The 26,806-nt window shown below is 43.1% G+C and overlaps 1 protein-coding gene across 4 annotated transcripts in view; it reads left to right on the top strand.

The window, feature by feature from the left end:
- GPATCH1 (G-patch domain containing 1) overlaps nt 1-26,806 on the top strand; it is a 193,707-nt gene that overhangs the window by 151,494 nt on the left and 15,407 nt on the right. For all 4 annotated transcript variants that reach the window (XM_056525751.1, XM_056525752.1, XM_056525749.1 and 1 more), the window contains 4 exons: nt 6,664-6,824; nt 15,995-16,196; nt 16,773-16,889; nt 20,164-20,288. In XM_056525751.1, the coding sequence (XP_056381726.1) occupies nt 6,664-6,824; nt 15,995-16,196; nt 16,773-16,889; nt 20,164-20,288 (605 nt within the window). The remainder of the gene's footprint in view (nt 1-6,663; nt 6,825-15,994; nt 16,197-16,772; nt 16,890-20,163; nt 20,289-26,806) is intronic.

The following is a 26,806-nucleotide window of genomic DNA, read 5'->3' on the forward strand; positions in this document are numbered from 1 at the left end:
GGAGCCCCGACAGCCGGCGGGAAGGGGGCGTGTCGACCTCCGCACGAGGCGGCGGCCGACACGCCCCCTCAATACAACTCTATGGCAGAGCCGAAGCGCTGCCTTCGGCAATCTCCGGCTCTGCCATAGAGATGTATTGAGGGGGCGTGTCGGCCGCCGCCTCGTGCGGGGGTCGACACCCGATATCTCGGCGGAGAGCCGGGGCCCCGTACAGAGAGATCGCAGGGGGCCCCAGCGGTCGGACCCCCCGCGATCTCAAACTTATCCCCTATCCTTAGGATAGGGGATAAGTTTTTCACCACTGGACTACCCCTTTAAAGAGGACCTGTGTCCTTCTCCTCAAACATTGTGATTTTTTTGTTTTGTTTATAACTGTATTTTTATTAAAGTGATTTTACAATAGACATTCTGATTTTGAATACCCCCTGAAAGCTTAGGGTGCCCTGAGTCTACGGGTGTTCTTATATTGTTAATTTGACACCTCCCACCCCATTCCCATGATATAAAGTTTTTTTTACCCCATCTTGCTATCGATGGAATCTGTCAGATGGGCGTACCCTTAATTTTTAGTGCAGTATGTGTGAGTAGCAGTGATTTATATAAAGGGCATATACTGTGCACAGAGCTGCTCTTGTGTCTCCCTCCCTATCACTGCTGCTGTGCTATGATTATTGTTATGTCTGTGATGAAGAAACCTCAGGTATAGCTATCTGTGTGAGCTGCATAGATTCCTGGAGCAGGCAACTGGTGGAAGTGTGTTCATCATGGACATCAGTGTTATCAGCACAGCGTCTTGTCTTCTCCTCCCTGCCAAAAATTACCCCCTTAGGAGTCCAGAGCCCTCTTCATTGAACAACAGCTTGTATATTAGGGGTCAAATGACTGTCCATGGTTCGTCACAGGACTGTCCTTGGGTCGCCACAGGACTGTCAGTGGCATGCCTTACAATGGACTAATCTATAGATTGTACAAATTTTGTTTACTAAAGAGGAATGACTTTCAAGACTGGCTGCCATATGTATATGGGGCTGCTGTGCGGCGGGTCCAGAGCCGGCCCTACAATAGGTCCCGTTGGGTCCATTTTACCCAGGCAGCACCTTCACAGGGGCGGAAAATTGCTGCCTCAAGAAGATTTTTAACCCCTTCCTGACCCTTGATGTACCGGTACATCATGGGTTGGGTGAGAGGAATATGGTGTGGGCCCGCTGGTCGGATCTGCGTTATAACCAGCAGATCCCCACTGCAAATCCCCTCTGATGTCCGTGGAGTGGAGCTGATTGGGACACCCGCAGCAAAACCTGCGGTGTTCCTATCAGCTGAGAGGATGGCCGTAAGGTCCCTACCTTCCTTCTCCCCGTCCTATCGGCGCTCCAATAATGCCGGCAGTCTTAGCAACCTGTTGTAATGGAGTGCTGATAATGTTTATCAGTGCTGTGCTATAGGCTCCTATGGCACAGCATTGATCAGTGTCTGCAATCACAAGATTGTATCTGTGTGTCTCCAGCTGTTGCAAAAACTAGAACTCCCAGCATGCCCAAACAGCCTTTGGTCCTATGAGGACAAAAAAAATTCTCAAAAAATATTAAAAAAATAAGCAGGCAATAAATGTGAAAAAGACTCTCCCCTATTATAAGTTTTTAAATCCCCCCCCCCCTTTTCCCCCATTTTTCTAATAAAATAAAGCAAACAAAGAAAAAAATCAAAACCTATTTGGTAACGCCGCATGCATAAATGACCGAAATATTAAAATATAACTTTAATTAAACCGTATGGCCAATGACATAAACGTTAAGAAAATGCAAACGTCCAGACAGAATTGCTGATTTTTGGTCAGCAGATAAAATTTATTAAAAAGTGATCAAAAAGTCCCATTAAAAAAATGGTACCGATAAATACAGAGCACTGCGCAAAACATAATCCCCCATACAACCCTTTATATGGAAAAGTGAGAATGTTAAAGGGGTCAGAAGAGGACATTTTAAGCATACAAATTTATTTTTCTCCAAAAAAAAAAAAAATTAAAAATGTTGTCCTCAAACGTGCATGGTGCTCTCTCACTTCGGAGCCCATTGGGTATTTCCGTACTCGGGAGAAATTGCACTACAAATTTTGAGGGGCTTTTTCTCCTTTTACCCCTTATGAAATGGAATAGTGGGGGGCTACCCCAGCCTGTTGGTGTAAAAAAATAAAACAATTTACACTAACATGCTGGTGTTGCCCCATACTTTTTATTTTCAAAAGCGGAAAAAGGAAAAAAGACCCCCCCCCCCCCCAAAAATTTGCAACGCAATTTGTCCTGAGTACGGAAATACTCCATATGTGGGCGTAAAATCCTCTGCGGGCGCACAACAAGGCTCAGGAGTGAGAGCGCACTATGTACATTTGAGGCCTAAATTGGTGATTTGCACAGTGGTGGCTGACTTTACAGTGGTTCTGACATAAATGCCAAAAAATGTAACAAGGGGTATAGTGAGCCTTAACACCCCACAGGTGTTTGAAAATTTTCCGTTAAAGTTGGATGGGAAAATGAAAAAAAATTTTTTAACTAAAATGCTGGTATTACCCTAAATTTTTCTTTTTCACAAGGGAAAATAGGAAAAAAAAGCCCCCCAAAATTTGTAACCCCATTTCTTCTGAGTAAGACCATACCTCATATGTGGATGTAAATTGCTCTGCGGGTGCACTACAATGCTCAGAAGAGAAGCGCCATTGGGCTTTTGAAGAGAAAATGTATCCGGAATTGAAGGCCACGTGTGTTTACAAAGCCCCCATAGTGCCAGAACAATGGACACCCCCCCCCCCACATGTGACCCCATTTTGGAAACTACACCCCTCATGTAATGTAATAAGGGGTGCAGTGAGCATTTACACCCCACAGGTGTCTGACAGATTTTTGGAACACTGGTCTGTGAAAATCAAAAATGTAATTTTTCATTTGCACAGCCCACTGTTCGAAAGATTTGTCAAACGCGCTAGTGGGGTGTGAATACTCACTGCACCCCTTAATAAATTCTGTGAGGGGTGTAGTTTCCAAAATGGGGTCACAAGTCCACTGTTCTGGCACCACGGGGGGGCTTTGTAAACGCACATGGCCCCTGACTTCCTTTCCAAACAAATTCTCTTTCCAAAAGCTCAATGGCGCTCCTCCTCTTCTGAGCATTGTTGTGAGCCAGCAGAACACTTGATGTCCACACATGGGGTTTTTCCAAACTCAGGAGAAAATGACCCTCAAAATTTGTAACTCCATTTCTTCTATTACCCCTTGTAAAAATGTAAAATTTGGGGAAAAAACAGAATTTTTGTAAAATTTTATTTTTCATTTACACATCCAACTTTAATAAAAAGTTGTCAACACCTGTGAGCTGTTAAGGCTCACTGTAACCCTTTTTACATTCCTTGGGGGGTGTAGTTTCCAAAATAGCATGCCATGTGTTTTTTTTTTTTTTTGCTGTTCTGGCATCATAGGGGCTTCCTAAATGCGACATGCCCCCCAAAAGCCAAATGTGACTCCTTCTGTTCTGAGCATTGTAGTGCACCCGCAGAGCATTTTACGTCCTAACATGGGGTATTTCCATACTCAGAAGAGATGGGGTTCCAAATTTACATTTTCTCCTATTATCCCTTGTAAAAATTTAAAATTTTGGGGAAAACTAGCATTTTAGTAAAAAATAATAATTTACACATCCAACTTTAACGAAAAGTCATCTAACACCTATGGGGTGTTAAGACTCACTGTACCCCTTGTTAAGTTCCTTTGGGGTGTAGTTTCCAAAATAGTATGCCATGTGTTTTTTTTTTTTTTTTTTGCTGTTCTGGCACCTAGTGCTGGGTGATATACCGGTTCATACCGAATTCATACCGAATACCGAAATTTTTGTCCTGCACGATATGAATTTTTCCCATACCGCAATACCGGTTGGGCCCCTCCCCCTCAGGATGGAATTATCAGCCCAGCGCTGCGCTGTCCCCATCGGGGTACTACTCACGTCACCCGCAAGCGCTGCCTCCCTCATCCTCCTGTTTGTTGCGGGCTGCCGGCGCTGACACTCTATACTGTACGCTGTATCCCCATGCCCGGGCTTCAAAAGATAAACAAAATAAACTTTAACTCACCTTCCCCGTCGGTCCGGACCTGCTTCCTGGGGACGGGAACGACTGAGAACCGTCAGCCTGAGACGGAACATCGCTGCGGCCGGTGATAGGCTGATGGCTCTCCGACGTTCCCGTCCCCAGGATGAGCGTAAGGCCAAAGTAGGAAGGTGCATTAAAGTTTATTTTGTTTATCTTTTGTAGCCCGGGATGCAGCATACAGTATAGAGTGTCAGCGCTGGCGGCCTGCAACAAACAGAAGGACAAGGGAGGCAACGCTTGCAGGTGACGTGAGTAGTACCCAGATGGGGACAGCGCAGTGCTGGGCTGATAATTAATTGGGGGGGGGGGGGGGAGACAGACCAGTGCTCGCGAGTCACATGATTGGGGGGGCTAGAAATATCGTTATATACCGTGGAACCGCCATAAGCTACAAAAATACCGTCGTACACACATTTGATCATAGGGGCTTCTTAAATATGACATGCCCCCCCAAAAACCATTTCAGTAAAGCTCACTCTGCAAAATCCCACTGTTGCTCCTTCCCTTCTGAGCACTCTAGTGCACCCGCCGAACACTTGACATACACACATGAGGTATTTCCTTACTCAAGAGAAATTGGGTTACACATTTTAAGATTTCTCTCCTTATACCCCTTGTAAAAATTCAAAAACTGGGTCTACAAGAACATGCAAGTGTAAAAAATGAAGATTTTGAATTTTCTCCTTCAATTTGCTGCTATTCCTGTCAAACACCTAAAGGGTTAACAAAACTTTTGAATGTCATCTTGAATACTTTGAGGCGTGTAGTTTCTATAATGGGGTCATTTATGGGGTATTTCTAATAAGAAGGCCCTTCAAATCCACTTCAAAACTGAACTGGTCCCTGAAAAATTTCGATTTTGAAAATTTTGTGAAAAATTTGAAAATTGCTGCTATACTTTGAAGCCATCTGATGTCTTCCAAAAGTAAAAACATGTCAACTTTATGATGGAATCATAAAGTAGACATATGTGAATCAATATATAATTTATTTGGAATATTCATTTTTCTTATAAGCAGAGAGCTTCAAAGTAAAAAAAAATGCTACATTTTCAATTTTTTCATAAAGTTTTTGAATTTATCACCAAGAAATTATGGAAGTATTGCCAAAATGTTACCACTAACTTAAAGTAGAATATGTCAAGAAAAAACAAACTCTGAATCAGAATGAAAGGTAAAAGCATCCCAGAGTTATTAATGCTCAAAGTGACAGTGGTCAGATGTGCAAAAAATGGCCGGGTTCTACACTGAAAATTGTCTGGGTCCTTAAAGGGTTATTCCGGGAAAAACCTTTTTATTTATTTTATTTTATTTTTTCTTATAGATCAACTGGCTCCAGAAAGTTAAACAGATTTGTAAATTACTTCTATTAAAAAAATCTTAATCCTTCCAGTAATTATCAGATGCTGAAGTTGAGTTGTTCTTATCTGTCTGGCAACAGTACTCTCTGCTGACATCTCTGCTTGTCTCGGGAATTGCACAGAGTAGAAGAGGTTTGCTATGGGGATTTGCTTCTACTCTGGACAGTTCCCGAAACAGGTGTCATCTGAGAGCACCTAGACAGAAAAGAACATCTCAACTTCAGCAGCTCATAAGTACTGAATTTACAAATCTGAAGCCAGTTGATATATAAAAAAAAGTTTTTTTCTGGATAACCCCTTTAAGATAATTTCTTCCCATTTGCAATCTAATCCAATCCTCCCATTTTTTGTTCGTTCGTTGTACATGAAATGGGAGAAGCCATATGAAATAACTGGATTAGACATGAAATAGGAGTAATTTCACCATTTGGTTGTTATCACAATTGCATATGAAAATTGCAATATTTACCTCCATAATTGCAATTGCACCTTTTCTCCAGTTTGTGCAGCCCTAGTCCATATGATTTATATAGGTTTTGTTTTATTACTATTTTTTTTTTGTATGAACATGAGTATGCTTAAAATTTTCGTCTTCTTCCCCTTATATATTTTTTTATAAGGATATATAATTTTTTGCTCTTTGATCTGTATTTGTATCAGTACCATTTTTGTTTTGATGGGACTTTTTGATCGCCCTTTATTTTTTCATACATATGAAGTTACCAAAAATATGCAATTCTGGACATTGGTATGTTTTTTAAGTGTACACCATTGACCATGCAGTTTAATTAATGTAATATTTTGATAGTCCAGACATTTACGCACGCAACGATGCCACATATATTTTGTTTTGTTTTTGTACATATTTTATAAAAAAATATGGGAAAAGGTAGGGATTAAAATTTTTATTATTAAACTCCTGGACAAAACCTGCATGGTGAAACGTGTCAGAGGTGTGGTGGGTTACTGGGGCAGGGGGGAACTTAGCACTTTGCTTTTGACATCTTAAAGGGGTACTCCGCTCGCGATCTGACATCTTATCCCCTATCCTTTGGATAGGGTATAAGATGTCTAGAGGTGGAGTACCCCTTTAACATCTTGCATGCATGCTGGTCTGGTAGTTTCCTTACTTAAACTAAGTTTTATTTCTTTTGATGATTTATACTTTCCAGAAACAAAGAAGGCTTCTAGGTGGGATATGTCAGCTGCTGAAGAAAAGAAAAAAGATCTAATCAGTGACTTACCACACAGTAAGAGCGAGTTAATAAAAGAGGAAATAAACACAAAACCAATAGATTCTCAGTCTACATCAGCTGCTGTTGTCTCATCCCAGGTATGTCTACAGTTGTTGTATAAGTATTTAGGAGTTATGACTGTGCTTAGTTACATATACAAAATGTTTGTTTCCATTCTGCCCGGGTTGCAAAAACAAAAATAATAAAGATTAAAGTGAACCTGTCAGATCACCCCAAAAAAAAAAAACTTATGTTGCTCAGTATCTCATCGTACATATCATTTTTATTTGTCTATGACCTATATTTCTCTCAGAATTGGCTTTATTTTTGAATTCCCTTAGTGTTGTCGACCAGAAACAGCGGGCGGGTCCCTTTCTTCTCCTCAGGTGATAACCATTCCCCCACCCTCACTCTCCTCAGTCACTGGTCTTTGGAGTGAGCATCTGTAACCCTTTCCTTTCTGGTTTTATGCTACACACACACACACACACACACACACACACACACACACACACACACACACTGTGTGCTTACAGCTTTTGCAAAACTACAGCTCCCAGCATGCCCACACATCCTTTGAGTTGTAGTTTTGCAACAGCTGGAGGCATATGATTGGTAAAACTTAGATTTACAACAGTGTTGCTGAAGGCTGTGTTCCTCCTACTGTTGCAAAACTACAACTCCCAGCATGCCCACACATCATTTGGCTGTGCAGGCATGCTGGGAATGTTAGTTTTGCAACAGCTCGATGCATTTGATTGTAGTCCCCCTGTATTAAATACACACACCTTGACTTAATTTATTCATACACATGCACATTACCTAGACAACACAGATTTACACACATACATATATATCCACACACACATATATACATGCAGAGACACTTACTTTTTAAACAAAAGAATCCTCCATTCAGTCCCCATCTTCAGTCACCAGCTTCTTTCATCATCTGCTCACAGACAGCAGTGTACTCCCGCCCCTCCCCCTTCTCCTCACACAAGGAGACTGTGAAGTAAACACAGACAGTGATGAAGCCCATCACAGCAGCTTTAGATCTGCAGATGTGTCAATCATGAAGTGGGTCCATGACGTAGGACACAGCCAGGCTGGTATGTATCCCAGGAAACAGGGAGGCAGTTTTTTGACTGGCTTTTTCACTATGAAATACTGAAAATGTTTTAATGAAAGCAATTGCAAAACCTATTGGTTTTGCATGCTTAACAGCATATCAAAAGTGTTTATATCTGACAGAGCCCATTTAACCTCTTAAGGACCCATGACGTACCGGTACGTCATGAGTGCACTCCCGATCTATAACGCGGGGCCACACGGGTCGGGACCCGTGGCTAATAGCACGCAGTATTGATCGCGGTGCCGCACGCTATTAACCCTTTAGATGCGGCGTTCAAAGTGAAAGTAAAACCATGCCGGTTAGCTCAGGGAGCCATTCGGGATCGCCGCGATGAAATCGCGGCTTCCCAAACAGCTTACATGACAGTCGGAGGATCCCTACCTACCTCCATGCTGTCCGATCGCCGAATTACTACTCAGTGACTGAGATCCAGGCATGAGCAGTCAAGCGTCAGAATCATCGATCAGTGGTTTCCTATGAGAAACCATTGATCAATGTAAAAGGTCAGTGTGTGCAGTGTTATGGCCCCCTATGGGAACTATAACATTGCAAAAAAAAAAGTGAATAAAGATGATTTAACACTTCCCCTAATAAAAGTTTGTATCACCCCCCTTTTCCCATAAAAAAAAGTGTAAATAAAAATAAGCATATGTGGTATCGCCGCGTGCGGAAATGTCCGAATTATAAAAATATACCGTTAATTAAACCGCACGGTCAATGGCGTATGCGCAAAAAAAAGTCCTATCAATGCAAAAATGGTACAGCTAAAAACTTCAGATCACGGCGGAAAAAATTAGTCCTCATACCGCCCCATACGCAGAAAAATAAAAAAGTTATAGGGGTCAGAAGATGACAATTTAAAACGTATAAATTTTCCTGCATGTAGTTATGATTTTTTCCAGAAGTACGACAAAATCAAACCTACATAAGTAGGGTATCATTTTAATCGTATGGACCATACGAAGGTGTCATTTTTACCAGAAAATGTACTGCGTAGAAACGGAAGCCACCAAAAGTTACAAAATGGCGTTATTTTTTCAATTTTGTGTCTCAATGATTTTTTTCCGTTTCGCTGTAGTTTTTTTGGGTAAAATGACTGACGTCATTACAAAGTAGAATTGGTGTCGCAAAAAATAAGCCATCATATGGATTTGTAGGTACAAAATTGAAAGCGTTATGATTTTTTAAAGGTAAGGAGGAAAAAACGAAAATGCAAAAACGGAAAAACCCCAGGTCCTTAAGGGGTTAACTTGCCTCCCGCCGTTTCCCCTATGTCACCGATATCGCTCTCCTTCCTTTGATTCCGGTCTTCTTCCACATTCTGGGGCACAACATGTCACACTGCTATGAGCTTATCGCCAGCCGAAGCGATGTCACTCCTCAGCTGGTAATACGCTAAGCAGCACTGGGATGTAATGGACTCTGCCTTCTTCTTGGTGCCCAGGCCCGTTACGTCACACTGTCGCTCAGCGTATCACTGTCTGAGGCAGGACATCACTATGTAATATTTTTTTTGTTGCAGCATGGGTATATAGAATAAAGAAAAAAACACAGCTGGAAAACAGCTTTAATTAACATAAATGAGTATAATAAACATAATGAGATATATAAGGATATCAATAACAATTGACAAGTATATCAATGATGTTTGTCAGATATAAAGAATATTAATGAAGCATTATAAGCTTATGTTAGTAACTACATATAGTAGAAGGAACAGTCCCAGAAGTTAGTAACTGTGACACTAAAACATCAGTTACAAGGTTAGTTCAGGTATCATGTACAGATATTGCTCTGAAACAGAATCTCACATCAAATGATATCAAGAATGGGCAACATCTAATTCTACATATATACATATTAGTAATAAGTAAACATTCCACCCACTTCTAACTAACCACTTTACCCTGGTATGTACTTTTATAGGCACAGTACAATATATATAATCTATGGTTCTGTAAATTTGGAGGAATACTTAAATAAGTTTCTTTGTAGGAATATTATTATCAATTAAATGGCAAAGATTTTCACATAGACCAAGCTATATGCATCATGTCAATGCACTTGTATGAATAGAATATGTCCTGTTCCTTGCAAAAAAAGGGATCCATATGCTAAACTTTACAATCTCAACCTGGAGATTAAAGAGCAGAAATTGTCACATTTCTAATTCATATAATTTCATCCACATATTTAAATGGTCTTAATGAAATAAGAACAATTGTACCTTACCCAATTCATGTGAGATATAACTTCTGCACACAAGAAAGCTGGGTACATAGATTCGTCATGAGCAGCCATTGTCTTGTTACCATGCGTTCATATTAGATGAGGCCTGGTAGCATTGTAGAAAGTATCTCGCCCTGAATCTTCATGGCCCCGTCCCTCAGGTAGCTCCTAGGAAGGTAGAGTAGATCTCTGGGGGAGATTTATCAAAACTGTCCAGAGGAAAGGTTGCCGAGTTGTCCATAGAAACCAATCAGCTTCCTTCTTTCCTTTTTAAAAAGGCCTCTGAAAAATGAAAGAAGCAATCTGATTGGTTGCTATGGGCAACTCAGCAACTTTTCCTCTGGACAGGTTTTGATAAAACTCCTCTGTGTTAAGATTTGTTTGTAATCTCCCTGTAGTGTAAGTATTCACTTTTTAAATGATTTCTAATCTACAATACACACCTCAATTTGATAAGAGATTCTTCAGCAACAATCAAGTGGGTGTCTAATACACTGCTCAAAAAAATAAAGGGAACACTAAGAACACATCCTAGATCTGAATGAATGAACTAATCATATGAAATACTTTTGTCTTTACATGAATGTGCTGACAACAAAATCACACAAAAATTATCAATCAAATTTACTAACCATGGAGGTCTGGATATGGTGTCACACTCAAAATCAAAGTGAAAAACCACATTACAGGCTGATCCAACTTTGATGTAATGTCCTTAAAACAAGTCAAAATGAGGCTCAGTAGTGTGTGTGGCCTCCACGTGCCCGTATGACCTCCCTAGAATGCATGGGCATGCTCCTGATGAGGTGGTGGATGGTCTCCTGAGGGATGTCCTCCTAGACCTTGACTAAAGCATCCGTCAACTCCTGGACAGTCTGTGGTGCAATCTGGCGTTGGTGGATGAAGCGAGACATGATGTCCCAGATGTGCTCAATTGGATTCATGTTTGGGGAACGGGCGGGCCAGTCCATAGCATCAATGCCTTCCTCTTGCAGGAACTGCTGACACATTCCAGCCACATGAGGTCTAGCATTGTCTTGCATTAGGAGGAACCCAGGGCCAACCACAGCAGCATATGGTCTCTTAACCCCTTAAGGACCGGGGTTTTTTCAGTTTTTGCATTTTCGTTTTTTGCTCCTTGCCTTTAAAAAATCATAACTCTTTCAATTTTGCAACTAAAAATCCATATGATGGCTTATTTTTTGCGCCACAAATGCTACTTTGTAATGACGTCAGTCATTTTGCCCAAAAATCTACGGTGAAACGGGAAAAAAAATCATTGTGCGACAAAATTGAAAAAAACCCGCTGTTTTGTAACTTTTGGGGACTTCCGTTTCTACGTAGTACATTTTTCGGTACAAATGACACCTGATATTTATTCTGTAGGTCCATACGATTAAAATGATACCCTACTTATATAGGTTTGATTTTGTCGGACATCTGGAAAAAATCATAACTACATGCAGGAAAATTAATACGTTTAAAATTGTCATCTTCTGACCCCTATAACTTTTTTATTTTTCCGTGTATGGGGCGGTATGAGGGCTCATTTTTTGCGCCGTGATCTGAAGTTTTTAACGGTACCATTTTTGCATTGATAGGACTTATTGATCGCTTTTTATTCATTTTTAAATGATATAAAAAGTGACCAAAAATGCACTATTTTGGACTTTGGAATTTTTTTGCGCGCACGCCATTGACCGAGCGGTTTAATTAATGATATTTTTTTTATAATTCGGACATTTCCGCACGCGGTGATACCATATATATTTATTTTTATTTACACTGTTTTTTTTTTTTTTATTGGAAAAGGGGGGTGATTCAAACTTTTAATAGGGGAGGAGTTAAATGATCTTTATTCACTTTTTTTTTTCACTTTTTTTTTGCAGTGTTATAGCTCCCATAGGGACCTATAACACTGCACACACTGATCTTCATCATTGATCACTGGTTTCTCATAAGAAACCAGTGATCAACGATTCTGCCGCATGACTGCTCATGCCTGCATCTCAGGCACTGAGCAGTCATTCGGCGGTCGGACAGCGAGGAGGCAGGAAGGGGCCCTCCCGCTGTCCTGTCAGCTGTTCGGGATGCCGCGATTAGCCGCGGCTATCCTGAACAGCCCGACTGAGCTAGCCGGGAACTTTCACTTTCACTTTTAGCCGCGCGGCTCAGCTCTGAGCGCGTGGCTAAAGGGTTAATAGCGCGCGGCGCTGCGCGCTATTAGAGGCGGGTCCCGGCTTCACTATGACACCGGGCCCGCCGTGATATGATGCGGGGTTACTGTGTAACCCCGCGTTATATCAGAAGAGCAGGACCAAGGACGTACCGGTACGTCCTTGGTCCTTAAGGGGTTAAGGGGTCTGAGGATCTCATCTCGGTACCTAATGGCAGTCAGGCTACCTGTGGCAAGTACATGGAGGGCTGTGCGGCCCCCCCAGATAAATGCACCCCCACACCATTACTGACCCACCGCCAAACCGGTCATGCTGGAGGATGTTGCAGGCAGCATAACGTTCTCCATGGCATCTCCAGACTCTGTCACGTCTGTCACATGTGCTCAGTGTGAACCTTCTTTTATCTGTGAAGAGCACAGGGCACCAGTGACGAATTTTCCAATCTTGGTGTTCTCTGGCAAATGCCAAATGTCCTGCACGGTGTTGGGCTGTAAGTACAACCCCCACCTGTGGACGTCAGGCCCTCATACCACCCTCATGGAGTCTGTTTCTGACCGTTTGAGCTGACACATGCACGTTTGTGGCCTGCTGGAGGTCATTTTATAGTGCTCTGGCAGTGCTCCTCCTGGACACAACTGCATATGTAGCGGTCCTACTGCTGGGTTGTTGCCCTCCTACAGCCTCCTCCATGTCTCCTGATATACTGGCCTGTCTCCTGGTAGAGCCTCCATGCTCTGGACACTACGCTGACAGACGCAGCAAAACCTTCTTACCACAGCTCACATTGATGTGCCATCCCGGATGAGCTGCACTACCTGAGCCACTTGTGCGGGTTGTAGACTCTGTCTCATGCTACCACTAGAGTGAAAGCACTGCCAGCATTCAAAAGTGACCAAAACATCAGCCAGGAACTGTAGGAACTGAGAAGTGGTCTATGGTCACCACCTGCAGAACCACTCATTTATTGGGGGTGTCTTGCTAATTGCCTATAATTTCCACCTGTTGTCTGTTCCATTTGCACAACAGCATGTGAAATTGATTGTCAGTGTTGCTTCCTGAGTGGACAGTGTGATTTCACAGAAGTGTCACTGACTTGGAGTTACATTGTGTTTTAAATGTTCCCTTTGTTTTTGTGAGCAGTGTATGTAGATAAGGACATGGCCACATGACTGACTTAGTTAACCAGCAGAGAGCACTCTTGACTAGTTATTGGGTTTATAACTTGTTGCTGGCCACCCAAGGGTTAACTAAAAATATCCCCACTTTTCAACTATATCTCATTTTAATTATCAATAAACAGTGTACTCAGGATTAAGTTTGACACTTATCTAAACCTTGTTTACAATGTCTGTTGCTCATTATATCATTATTATATATATCAATATTATATATATCAATTATATATATTATATATCAATTATATATTATATATATATAATATATATCAATTATATATTATATATCAATTATATATATCAAATATCAATTATATATCAATTATATATATATCAAATATCAATTATATAAATCAATATTATATATATCAATATTATCAATATTATATATTTATGTCTCTAAGAAACAAAATATGGGGGAGATTTATCAAAACCTGTCCAGAGGAAAAGTTGCCCAGTTGCCCATAGCAACCAATCAGATCGCTTCTTTCATTTTGCTCAGACCTTTTAAAAAATGACAGAAATATGATTGGTTGCTATGGGCAACTCAGCAACTTTTTCTCTGGACAGGTTTTCATAAATCTCCCCCTAGGTTTATAGTTGAGGGAACTTAACACACATTCCCTACATATAATCAGCTAATGGTTTCTTCAAGATAAGCAAATGTAATCTCTAATAATCCATACCCTTAGTGTGAATAGTCTTTTAGTGTTTACCATACTAATAGATTTGTAACTCTATCTTCACACACTGTTCATGGGATAAATCAGAAAATGTGATTATACACCCTAATTCTTACAATAAGAATACACTAAATATATGGGAGATGTACATATATGCTAAATGCAATAATTATCTGATTACGGATAACTAAATGGGTTATGACCATATATAATAGTAATAATTAATAATTGACTTGTCTAAGTTATCATAGGTAAATAACCATCCTCTGACCACCTCAGACATCCCATGGTATGCTTGTAAAAGTGCACTTCTATTCAGAGAGAGCACATGCTGCTCAACACCCTCTTCTCCTTATCACTATTTGTAAATATTGAGGTGGCAAAAGGTACATTCTTTTCTCTCTACTCGGAGAAGGACACAAACGGGAGAAAAACACAGAAAAACACAAACAAATCCAATAAGCTTTATCAAATGACCACTAGAATTAAAATGGAGACTGATTTGATTATGGTTAAATGTACAAAAGCCCTGACAATATGTGTAAAAAAAAGATTACCTACAGCAGACTCTGCAATGGAAATGAGTGGAAATCACACATCATTATTGGTGCCAGCACTAGGAAGAGGGGATCCCTTCTAGACTGTAATGGAAATGATCAGTACAAGAGAGAAGCCGCGCTGATACATGAGATCTAGTGATGACAGCAGCACCCTGGAAACACAGATTTTACATGCAGCATGTATTCTAAGGAGGGACACATCTACATGAGAAATTCCAATTAAAGAGCAAAGACTGTAGCCTTTTGGTTTTCTAGTTTTATTTTGTTTACAAATTATTTACAATTTTACAAGATTTCTGCTTGTTTTTATTAAATGAAACCCATTACTGTTTACTTCCTGTGTTATAATCACACATTGGCCCTTATTTACTAAGAGTGTTGTGTTGGTTTCTTTGTGGGTTTTAATTCCCTACAAATTTATTTTCCACTGTATTTACTAAGGTTTCCCTACATTTTCCACTTTCCCTACACTTTGCTTTTTTTTTTTTTTACACATGCTCTGATCTGTGGGGTTTTCCTCAGCTCAAATCGCCTACATTTTATGTGGAAACCTTAGTAAATATCTTGGTTTTTTTGTGAAAATGTCGGGAACACACCCCTTTTTGGAGACCACACCCCCTTTCCCCGGCGACCAAGCCCTTTTTTGGGTTTTCTTAGCAAACTGGAGAGTTAGTCAGGGTTTTTTCAATTCTGGTGCAAAATCTGGCGACGACAGAATTTCTGGCGGAATGCGACAGAATCTGGCGCACAACCCGACAAAACATGTCTGGTTTGCAATAGCAAATGAGGGCCATTGTGTCTGCAACAAGCACAGGACCTGTGTGATCAGGATAATTTACCAGGACAGGTTTTTATTCCCTCAAAGAAAAGAGTGATTCTTGCTCAAGAGCTGCAAATAGGAATCTTCAAAGTTATTAATACATTACAAAATTGTCTGGCCCTTTCTTATGCAGTGCTAATGCATTATTATTATAGCCTGATTCACTGCTTGAAGTTGTTACCCTCTAGGGCAGTGGTCTTCAACCTGAGGACCTCCAGATGTTGCAAAACTACAACTCCCAGCATGCCCGGACAGCCACCGGCTGTCCGGGCATGCTGGGAGTTGTAGTTTTGCAACATCTGGAGGTCCGCAGGTTGGAGACCACTGCTCTAGGGGTTATTTTAGTTGGAATGCTGGGGAAATTATATATTCGCAGGTTTATGAAAAAAATCACACGGCTGTACTTGTAGAGTATTTGCTGGAGAGACAAGTATTCTCTCCAATGACTGAATCACGTCTTTATAGTGCTAAGTGTATTATTAATTTTAGGGTCCATCAGAACATGCCGAGCAAGATTTAGAAGAGGAAGAGAAGAGGCCACCTATTGATTTGTTTAAAGCAATATTTGCGGAGTCCTCAGATGAGAAATCCTCCTCATCAGATGAAGAAAGTGATGAGGACTTGTCTCCTGCTCTCAATACAGAAACTGAAACCAGAAAGTCTGAAATTGCAGCATCATCCAGCGTAAAAGGTGACGCACCTAAACATTACTGGCCTCATTTTTACTGATCAAACAAACATATAAATCATAGCTTATGTTTTTAGGACATTCAACAGGTTCAACGATAAAAATTTGGGTGGTTTGATATAAAAGGGAGACCCTTACTTCCTATCCACAGGTTAGGGGATGTGTCTGTGTATAGAAGATAATTTTCTTTTCCACCATAAATACTTATTTAAAGAAATCGTATACTTTTTTGCAGGTATTTGTACTTCATAGAGTGGAGAGGGGGTTCAAGGGGTTCTTGCTCTGAAGGAGCATCTTCAAAATCCTTTAGCATTAGGACAGTCCATTATCCTCCCCCCCCCCCCCCCCCTTTCCCAAACTTTAGCAGTAATGTCATGCTGGGGCCCACTGTTGTTTACTATAAATGACTTGGTGAGAGTAACAACCCTTCTAGATAATCTATTTTTCTATGTTTGTGCAATTTTTTCTCTATAATAGCTGTAAGAGGATATTGAATTGTTTATGGAACACTGAAGAAAATGTGAGCAAGACACTTCCTTATCTGCAACGTAATTTAAAATAAGGGCTTTTCTTTCACAGAATCTGAATCAACAAAAAAGCTTTTGGCTCATCCTACTGTTCATGCAGCAAAGGAAGAATTAATACAAATAGACGAGGAAGAATTTGGTCCTAAGTTACCGCCTGCATCTGTATCTAGTAAGTTATTTAACTTTGCAACGAAAATGTGGTGATGTTGCTTATAGTACCCAGGTAGATGCTTTCATTGCCCTCTGAAAAATAGGGAAATTTTGGTATTAGAATATATTGGTATTTCTCTATCGGCTCCATTGGGGGACACAGACTCTGAGTATATGCTGCTGTCTCTAGGAGGTTGACACTATGGTAACCAAAAAGTCGTCTCCTCCCAGCAGGATATACCCGCCTCCAGGCCACTGAGCAATTCAGTTTTTGCTTAGTGTCTTAAGGAGGTGGACATGGTCTGGTTTTCTCCAGACCAAGTCTCATATTTTTATTTTTTATTTTCTTAGGTTTAGGGAATGTGTTAGTTTTTTATTCCTTTTTATTTCTGTTTTCAGGTGGGGACTCAGGAACGCAATGTTCACTGTTTCCCCATTGCGAGAGGTGGCAGGCATCTTGGATGTACTGTTAACCCCCTCTCGCCATCGGTCAGCGCTTGGGGTTGTACCTCATGGGTCCGGGTCCCCCTACCTCCCTGTTCCTCTCGCTATGAGCTTGGCTTGCCGCAGGTGAAAAGGCTGACTGAAGACTACAGTCTGAAGACTTCTTTAGGTAAGTTCTTCAGCATGAGGGGAGTATCTTTTTTCTCCCTAGGTCTTGCAACAGCTGGAGACCCTCTGTTTTTGGCCCTATCCTGCAGAAGCTGGGGCTGGCCTGAGTTATCTTATTTCCCTGCAGGGGAATTGTTTTTTATTATTGGGGGAGCAGTGGCTACAGTACAAGCACAGTAAGGGGGCACTTTATTAAGTGTGTGTGTAGTAAGGGGGCACTTTAAGTGTGTGTGTGTTCTTTATAGTGCACGCGCCGCAGGCTTCTCTCTGCGGGCGGGTGCATTTTTTACTTTCACTTTCGGCAGCCGTGGCTGCCGACAGCACTTTGCCCGCTCCGTCCCCGGGCGCACAGAACTCACTGCTGGCGGCGTGTGCACTCGGGGTTCGGAGCGTGCGCCATTACAAAGTGAATCCCGCAGTATCCTTCGGCGACCCGGCGGATGCTAGCTCTGCCCACCTGGCCGCATAAGCGACTCGGTAGCGCGAAATGGCCACCAATCAGCGCGGTGCGCGTGCTTGGGCCGTGCAGGGGCCAATCACAGAACTCCTAGCCCTGACCCGGCCTCTTCCTTCTACTGGCCGGCGTCTCTTCTTCTTCCCTCAGCACAGTGCGGAGTTCTCCTCACAGCAGCTGCCTTGGGACACAGACTTGGGTGAGACTGTTAATTTTTTTTTGTCATGTCAGTGCCCAGAACTGTTCCTCCCTCTAAGCAGATATCGGGAATATTAATTAACCATTACGCTTGTAAAAACTGCTCTGCAAAAATGTCAGGTTCTGCTGAACCCACTTATTCTGCCTGCTCCACTGCTCCCCCAGACCCCCCTGCTATTTCTAACCCAGGTGCCCCCTCAGACCCGGTGGATTCGGTCGCCCCTCCAGCCTGGGTTTCCTCCCTCTCCCAGTCTATATCCGACTTGGCACAGGTCTCCCGTTCTGTGGTGACTGCTTTGGAGAGGTCTACCCTTCACCGGCCCTCTAAAGGTTCCGTTCCCCTTCTCCCTATGCTTTGCATAAGCGTAATAGGGGTGTCTCCTCTGACTCGTCCCCCGCGTCTTCTGGTAGACACGGGCGTTCCTCTTGCAGGTCTCGCCCGACCACTTCTTCAGGCCGCACGCGTCACTCTTCCAGAGGATGTTCCCGTGGTCGCCGCTCTGGCTCTCCTGAGCCATGTACCAGGTCGGAGTCTCCCTCTTCCAGGGCTGCCTCCACTCGTTCGCACTCTCCTGGAGAGCTAGCGGCCGAGGGTTCCGATTCGGCATCCGATTTGGAGAACCGTTCGAACTCAGTGGACATGGTGAACTCATTGGTTATGGCCATTAGAGACACCTTTAACCTAGAGGACCCAGGAACTTTGGACACAGCTCCAGAAGTATCCTTTCATCGTGCCCGACCAGCACCCAAGGTATTCAGCTCTCACGCTGAATTTCAGGCCATTCTAGAATCTGCCTGGAAGCACCCTGAGAAGAAGTTTCAGGGACTGAAGATAGTCCAAGCGCTATATCCTTTCGCCAAGGACCTTGTTTCCAAAGTGACTTCCTCTCTGTCGGTGGATCCTCCGGTTTCCCGCCTCTCTAAAGCTACTACTTTGCCGCTGGCGGATGCAGCTGCCTTCAAGGATCCTGCAGACAAAAAGGTTGAGTTGTTAGCGAAATATGCCTATGAAGCAGCAGGTTCTTCCCTGCTTCCTGCCTTCGCAGGAAAAATCTCCTTTTTAGCCTCAGGCTTTGGGTCTGTAACTTCAGGTTTTCACATTTCAACATAGAAGTAATTTATGGAAAAATGTTTAGAAAGGTATTCCAGAATTTTTTTCTATGTATCTGTGTGTTCTAGGCACGTTATTAAAAAAAAAAAAAAAAAATATAGAAACTCTGGGGAAAAAAAAAAGGTAGAAAGCCTGCCTCCACATGATTTTTTCGGAGTATCTTTAAGACCGTCCCTAGGAATCCGAAGGCCAGGATCGCTGCTGGCTGCACCCCGGTGACTTAATCACAGAAGTGGTACATAGGCTTTTGATAATGTTGTGCTCTGAGTACAACAACGAAAGGTGAGCGCACCCTTGACATCTTCCTATTATTATTACTATTAAGGATTAAAGGCACATAGTTGTGCTTTTCTCTTCTGTTCCCCTTTTCTATATACTGAATCTTAAAAAAAATAAAAAAAATAAAATAAAAAAACTAATTTCACTTCACCATCGCCACCACTGTCTCAGTCCCCTGCTTTTCGGCATCTCCATATGTCTGTGTCACACAAGGCCTTATCACTCAGCCAGTCAGTGCCTGAGGTAGGATACAATTGAGGCCATTGTTTGACTGAGCAGGAAGGTCTTTCTGCAACACAGGCACAAGGAAGTGCAGCACAGTAGGGGTTCACACAGAGACAGCGGTGTGGGAGGCTAGAGGGTAAGTATAGGTTTTTTCCTATTCAATTGTGCCATGTGCCCAGTTAGCTAGGGAAAGATATCTCCCAAATACTCTATTTATATACCAGAATGCATGTTACTCCATTAATATACAGGATATGATTGGTTAGTACAGACCATACCCAAGATTTAACATTTGCACACATTTCTGTAATTATTTCTCACTGTTAATTATAAAAGGCAACAATGTATACGTGGATGGCAGCTGCCTTTATGCATTTTAAACTGTTATTTTCAGATGTATTCATCTTGTTTCAGGTGATCCTTTAATGTCAAGTACTTACTCATCAGGGAGTCTGAATAAACCCACTAAGAAGCAGAAACATAAAAAACACAAAGAAAAACACAAGCTAAAAAAGGAATATAAACACAAAAAGGAAAAGGTGAGATTGCATATTGTTTTAATATGGGAAGTACAGTGAGACCTCTCCAACTCCTCCATACCTAAAGGTTGCTATGGACACATTGATATTCATTAACCATAATCATTACATATATGGTATGGAAATGATTAGTAAATGTGCTGCTTACACAGTTGCAGATTCATTTAGTGTACCAGAGCTCTCTTGTAACAAACTCTGCTGTCATAAATAAGAACATCCCAGTCAAGCAAGCAGGTCCGCTGGGACCCCCCACGACCTCCTGTACGGGGCCCGGCTCTTCCCAGGAACAGAGCGTATCGACCACCGCACGAAGCAGCGGCTGACACGCCCCCCTCCATTTCTCTGTATGGGAGAGCCGAAGATTGCTGAACGTCTCTCCCATAGAACTATATAGAGGAGGGCATGTGGAGCTGATCGGGACTACCATCCTTAGGAGGACGATCTGTACGCCCATTATTTATTAACGGTAAGGGTATGTTCACATGTGCGTATTTTCTGCTGCAGATTTTGCGACCCATTGAAGTCAATGGGCAGCAAAATCTGCAGCAGCAAATCAGCACAAAAATGCACATGTGTGAACATACCCTAATACTCTAAGGGAGAAGGATGCAGATGCAGAGCAATGTTTAACTGCTAATCATACCTTTAACACCGTTAGGACGAAGTGCATACAGGTACGCTCTTGTGTCCTGGTACTTAACCCCGTAAGGACCCATGACATACCGCTATGTCATGACACCCTGGGTCCTAATTCCGTGGGAATTCCGGTCCCTGCCGCCTGCTGATATCGATCAGCAGGCACCCTGCGCAAATGCCCCGGGGTGGGGTCATTAGATACGTAACGCAATTTCTCCTGAGTACGGAAATACCCCATATGTGTGCGTAAAATGCTCTGCGGCCGCACAACAAGGCTCAGGAGTGAGAGTGCACTATGTACATTCGAGGCCTAAATTGGTGATTTGCACAGGTTTGGATGATTTTACAGCGGTTCTGACATAAACGCAAAAGAAAGAAATACCCACATGTTGACCCCATTATGAAAACTACACCCCTCACGGGAACGTAACAAGGGGTATAGTGAGCCTGAACACCCCACAGGTGTTTAATGAAAATTCTTCAAAGTTGGATGGAAAAATGAAAAAATAATAATAATTTCACTAAAATGCTGGTGTTACCCTATATTTTTCATTTTCACAAGGTAAAATAGGATAAAAGCCCCCCAAAATTTGTAACCCCATTTCTTCTGAGTAAGAACATACCCCATATGTGGATGTAAAGTGCTCTGTGGGTGAACTACAATGCTACAAGGCCACGTGTGTTTACAAAGCCCCCATAGTGCCAGAACAATGGGACCCCCCCCCCCCATTTTGGAAACTACAACCCTCATGTAATGTAATAAGGGGTACAGTGAGCATTTACACCCCACAAGTGTCTGACATATTTTTGGAACAGTGGTCCATGAAAAGGAAAAATTTTATTTTTCATTTGCACAGCCCACAGTTCCAAAGATCTGTCAAATGCCAGTGGAGTGTAAATACTCACTGCACCCCTTATTAAATTCTGTGAGTGTAGTTTCCAAAATGGGGTCAAATGTGGGGGGGTCCACTGTTCTGGCACCACGGGGAGCTTTGTAAATGCACATGGCCCCTGACTTCCATTCCAAACTAATTTTCTTTCCAAAAGCTCAATGGCGCTCCTTCTCTTCTGAGCATTGTAGTTTGCCAGCAGAGCACTTGATGTCCACACATTGGGTGTTTCCATACTCAGAAGAAATGGGGTTACACATTGTGGGGGTCATTTTCTCCTATTACCCCTTGCAAAAATTTAAAATTTGGGGGAAAACTAGCATTTTAGAGAAAAAAATAATAATTTACACATCCAACTTTAACGAAAAGTCGTCAAAACCTGTGGGGTGTTAAGGCTCACTGTACCTCTTGTTACGTTCCTTGAGGGGTGTGCAGAAAAATAAAAAAGTTATAGAGGTCAGAAGAGGACAATTTTAAACATATTTAATTATATTTTAAATAATAATTTTTTTTAAGTAGTAAAATAAAATAAAACCTTCATAAATTGGGTATCCTTGTAATCATATGGACCTACAGAATAAAGATAAGGTGTCACTTTTACAGAAAAGTACAAAATGGCGTTTTTTTTTTTTTTCAATATCACATTTTTTTTTTGCTTTGCCGTAAATTTTGTTATGAAATGATTGATGTCATTACAAAGTACCATTGGTGACGCAAAAAACAAGCTCTTATAGGAGGAGGAAAAAACGAAAAGTGGCCTGGTCCTTAACGCAGCTCATTTTCACCTTAAGGACGCAACCTTTTTTTGCAAATCTGACCACTGTCACTTTAAGCATTAATAACTCTGGGATGCTTTTACTTTTCATTCTGATTCCAAGAATGTTTTTTCGTGTCATATTCTACTTTGTTAGTGGTAAAATTTTGGCGATACTTGCATCATTTCTTGGTGATAAATTCCCAAATTTGATGAAAATGTTTTCAATTTAGCATTTATTTTTATTTTTTTATGGAAAAAGGACATCCCAAATAGATTATATATTGATTCACATATACAATGGCCCTCATTTACTTAGAAAATTGGGCTGTAAGTCTATGTTGCTTTCTTACCCGATTGCTTTTTTCCCCTGGTATTTATTATTATGTCGCATCCTGTTTGTCATGTGCGTCTTTTTGGCTTGGTTTCCAACTCCTCTGAGTTGTCGGGAAAAAATCCACAACAATTGAACAAATTCGGGTTGGAAAGCTCAGAAATGTCAGGTTACGCCCCTTTTTCGGGTTTGGGAGAATCCACATTGGGTCCGTTGGGAAAAATTTTTGCATCGTGTCGCAGACTGGCGCACGATGTCTGCGACATAAAAACCCGACAAAACAAGTCGGGTTTAGAATAGTAAATGAGGGCCAATATGTCTACTTTATGTTGGCATCATAAAGTTGACATGTTTTTACTTTTGGAAGACAGAGTGCTTCAAAGTACAGCAGCAATTTTTCACAATACCCCATAAATGACCCCATTATAAAAACTGCACCCCTCAAAGTATTCAAAATTGCATTCAGTAAGTGTGTTAACCCTTTAGGTGTTTCACAGGAACAGCAGCAAAGTGAAGGAGAAAGTCTTCATTTTTTACACTTGCATGTTCTTGTAGACCCAGTTTGTGAATTTTTACAAGGGGTAAAAGGAGAGAAATGACCCTAAAATGTGTAACACAATTTCTCTCGAGTAAGGAAATATCTCATGTGTATGTTTAGTGCTCTGTGGGTGCACTAGAGGGCTCAGAAGGGAAGGAGCGACAGTGGCATTTTGGAGAGTGAGTTTTTCTGAAATGGTTTTCGGGGGGCATGTCACATTTAGGAAGACCCTATGGTAACAGAACAGCAAAATAAAAAACCCACATGGCATATTATTTTGGAAACTACACCCCTCAAGGCACATAACAAGGGGTACAGTGAGCGTTAACACCCCACAGGCGTTTGACGACTTTTCGTTAAATTTGGATGTGTAAATACATTTTTTATTTTTTTTCACAAAAATGCTGGGTTTTCCCCACATTTTACATTTTTACAAAGGGTAATAGGAGAGATTGTCCCCCCAAATTTTTAACTCCATCTCTTCTGAGTATGAAAATACCCCATGTGTGGACGTAAAGTGCTCTGCTGGCGCACTACAATGCTCAGAAGAGAAGAAGTCACATTTGGCTTTTGGAAAGCAAATTTTGCTGAAATGGTTTTTGGGGAGCATGTCGCATTTAGGAAGCCCCTATGCTGCCAGAACAGCAAAAAAAAAATTCTCTATTGGCTCCATTGGGGGACACAGACCGTGGGTGTATCTTGCTGTCTCTCGGAAGTGTGACACTATGGTAATAAAAAAGTCAGCTCCTCCCAGCAGGATATACCCGCCTTCAGGCTCTAAGCTAGTCAGTTTAAGCTTAGTGTCTGAAGGAGGTGGACATGGGCTGGATTCTCCAGTCCAGGTCTTCTGTTTTTTATTTTCCTAGCCTCTGCCGGCGTTCTGGCCACCCGCTCCGTTCCCCCGAGCGCATATACAGCTAGGCAGGTGCGCTCGGGACAGGGAGCGGGCGCCATGTCAGTTCTTCTTCGGCTGGTCTGTAGCTCCACCCACTGGGCGGGGGCGCTCTCAGAGGCGAGAAGCAGCGTCCAATCAGCGCCGTGGGCGTGATTTTCTATGTGTAGGGGTCGGTTGCTATGTGCCTTGCTTCAGGCACGCCCCTCCCTCCCTATTGGCTGTTTTTTTTTTCAGTCTATCTGGCTGCACGGAGCGAGTTCTCCTCACTGCAGCTGTCAGGGGACACAGATCAGGGTGAGAAAGTGCCTGTCTTCTTTTTTTACCCCACTGTCCGTACTCAGGGCTGTTCCTCCCTCTAAACAGAAACCTGGGAATTCAGTGACTTACTATATCTGTAAGCACTGTAATACCAAAATGTCTGGCTCCGCTGAGCCCACTTGCTCTGCCTGCTCCTCTGCTCCCCCAGACCCCCTGGTGCCCCCTGATGCCCCTTCAGTACCGGTGGGTTCAGCCGCTCCTCCAGCCTGGGTTTCTTGACCCAAGTCTCCCGTTCGGTGGCTGAGGCCTCCCGCGAAATGGTGTTCGCCTTGAAGGGGTCTTCCCTGCGCATGACCTCTGAGAGGGCCCGCTCTTCGTCTCTTCGTACTTCACACTCTCACAAGCGCGCTAGGGGTGCCTTGTCTGACTCTTCCATCTTCCATTGAGTCTTCGGATAGATGTGAGTGTTCCCCTCGCGGATCCCGCCCCCCTATCATCTGGGCACAAACGTCGCTCCTCCAGAGGACGTTCTCGGAGTCGCCGCTCTGCCACGCCAGAGCCGCATACCCGGTCTGGATCGCCCCCCTCCAGAACTGCCTCTACTCATTCACATTCCCCTGGTGAACTAGTGGACAAGGCTTCCGAACCGGCATCTGACCCAGAGGACCGATGGGACTCCATTGCTTCGGTGAACTCATTGGTGACAGTCATAAGAAACACCTTTCACTTGGAGGACCCAGGATCTTCGGATGTCAGTCGTGCTAGGCCAGCACCACAAAAGTTCAGCACTCACGCTGACTTCGACGACATTCTGGAATCCGCATGGAAACATCCAGACAAGAGATTCCCGGGAGTCAAGACAATTCAAGAACGTTATCCATTTGACAAGGACTTTGTCGCTAAGGTGGCTTCCCCTCCCTCTGTGGACCCACCAATCTCCCGGATCTCAAAGGCGACTACACTGCCTCTGGCGGATGCTGCAGCCTTCAAGGATCCCGCAGACAAGAAGGTAGAATCTTTAGCGAAGTTCGCTACTGAAGCAGCTGGCTCTTCTCTTCTTCCCATTTTCGCCTCGACATGGGTGTCCAAGGCCCTGTCGGAGTGGTGCCAACAGCTCCATCAGGATATCTTAGGGGGATCCCCCCCAGAGGACCTATCTGCGCTTGCTCTCCGATGTTCCAAGGCTGGGGACTTTCTGTGCGCAGCTTCCATGCAGTCAGCCCGTTGTTCTGCCTTTGCTGTGGGTCACCTAGCAGCCCTCCGCCGCTCTATGTGGCTTAAAGCTTGGAATGCGGATGCCACTTCCAAAAGTTCTCTCACTGAACTTCCCTTTACGGGTGGCCGTCTTTTTGGTAAGCACCTTAATGAGATTATCTCTGAGGCAACGGGAGGTAAGAGTTCCTTGTTACCTCAAAATAAGGCTCGCCCTACTTCCCAAAGGAAGTCTTTTTCCTTTCGGACCTCTGGCTCCAGCAAAGGGTCCGGACAGGCGCCCTTGTGGGACAAGAAGGCTCCCTCGTTCTGGGCACGCTCGTCTTGAAAGTCGGACTCCAACCGCTCTAGCCGTTTTGCGCCCAAATCGGGCAACCGCAAACCCACTTCTGCATGAAGTGAGGCCTCCACCCGCAGTTTCTTTGTGGGTGGGAGGTCGTCTCTTGTTTTTCCGAGACATCTGGACCTCACACATTCAGGACTCTTGGGTCAGGGACTTGGTGTCCAATGGTTACCAAATTGAATTTGCTTCCCTTCCGAGGGAACGCTTTTTTAGATCCCGGGCCCCCCCGGTCTCCTCCCCTGGCGAAGCAATTCCGTGCGGCTCTCCAGTCTCTGCTTCTCCAGGGGGTGATCGTTCCCGTTCCTCCAAGGGAACGTTTTTGGGGTTTCTATTCAAATCTCTTTGTGGTCCCCAAGGAGGACTGTTCTGTGCGATCAATCCTAGACTTCAAGCATCTCAACCGTCATCTTCTCATCCGCCACTTCCGGATGGAATCTCTCCGCTCGGTGGTGGCGTCCCTGGAACAGGGGGAGTTCCTTTCATCGGTGGACATGCCTACCCCCATGTGCCAATATTTCCGGGCCATCATCGGTACCTCCGTTTTGCGGTTCCGGAGGGTCACTTTCAATTTGTTGCCCTCCCCTTCGGTCTAGCCACATCTCCTCGGGTCTTTACAAAGATCCTTGCGCCAGTGATGGGCCTGTTACGGTCGAAGGTG

The sequence above is a fragment of the Hyla sarda genome, chromosome 6, assembly GCF_029499605.1.
Source record: "Hyla sarda isolate aHylSar1 chromosome 6, aHylSar1.hap1, whole genome shotgun sequence".
NCBI classification, from domain to species: domain Eukaryota; kingdom Metazoa; phylum Chordata; class Amphibia; order Anura; family Hylidae; genus Hyla; species Hyla sarda.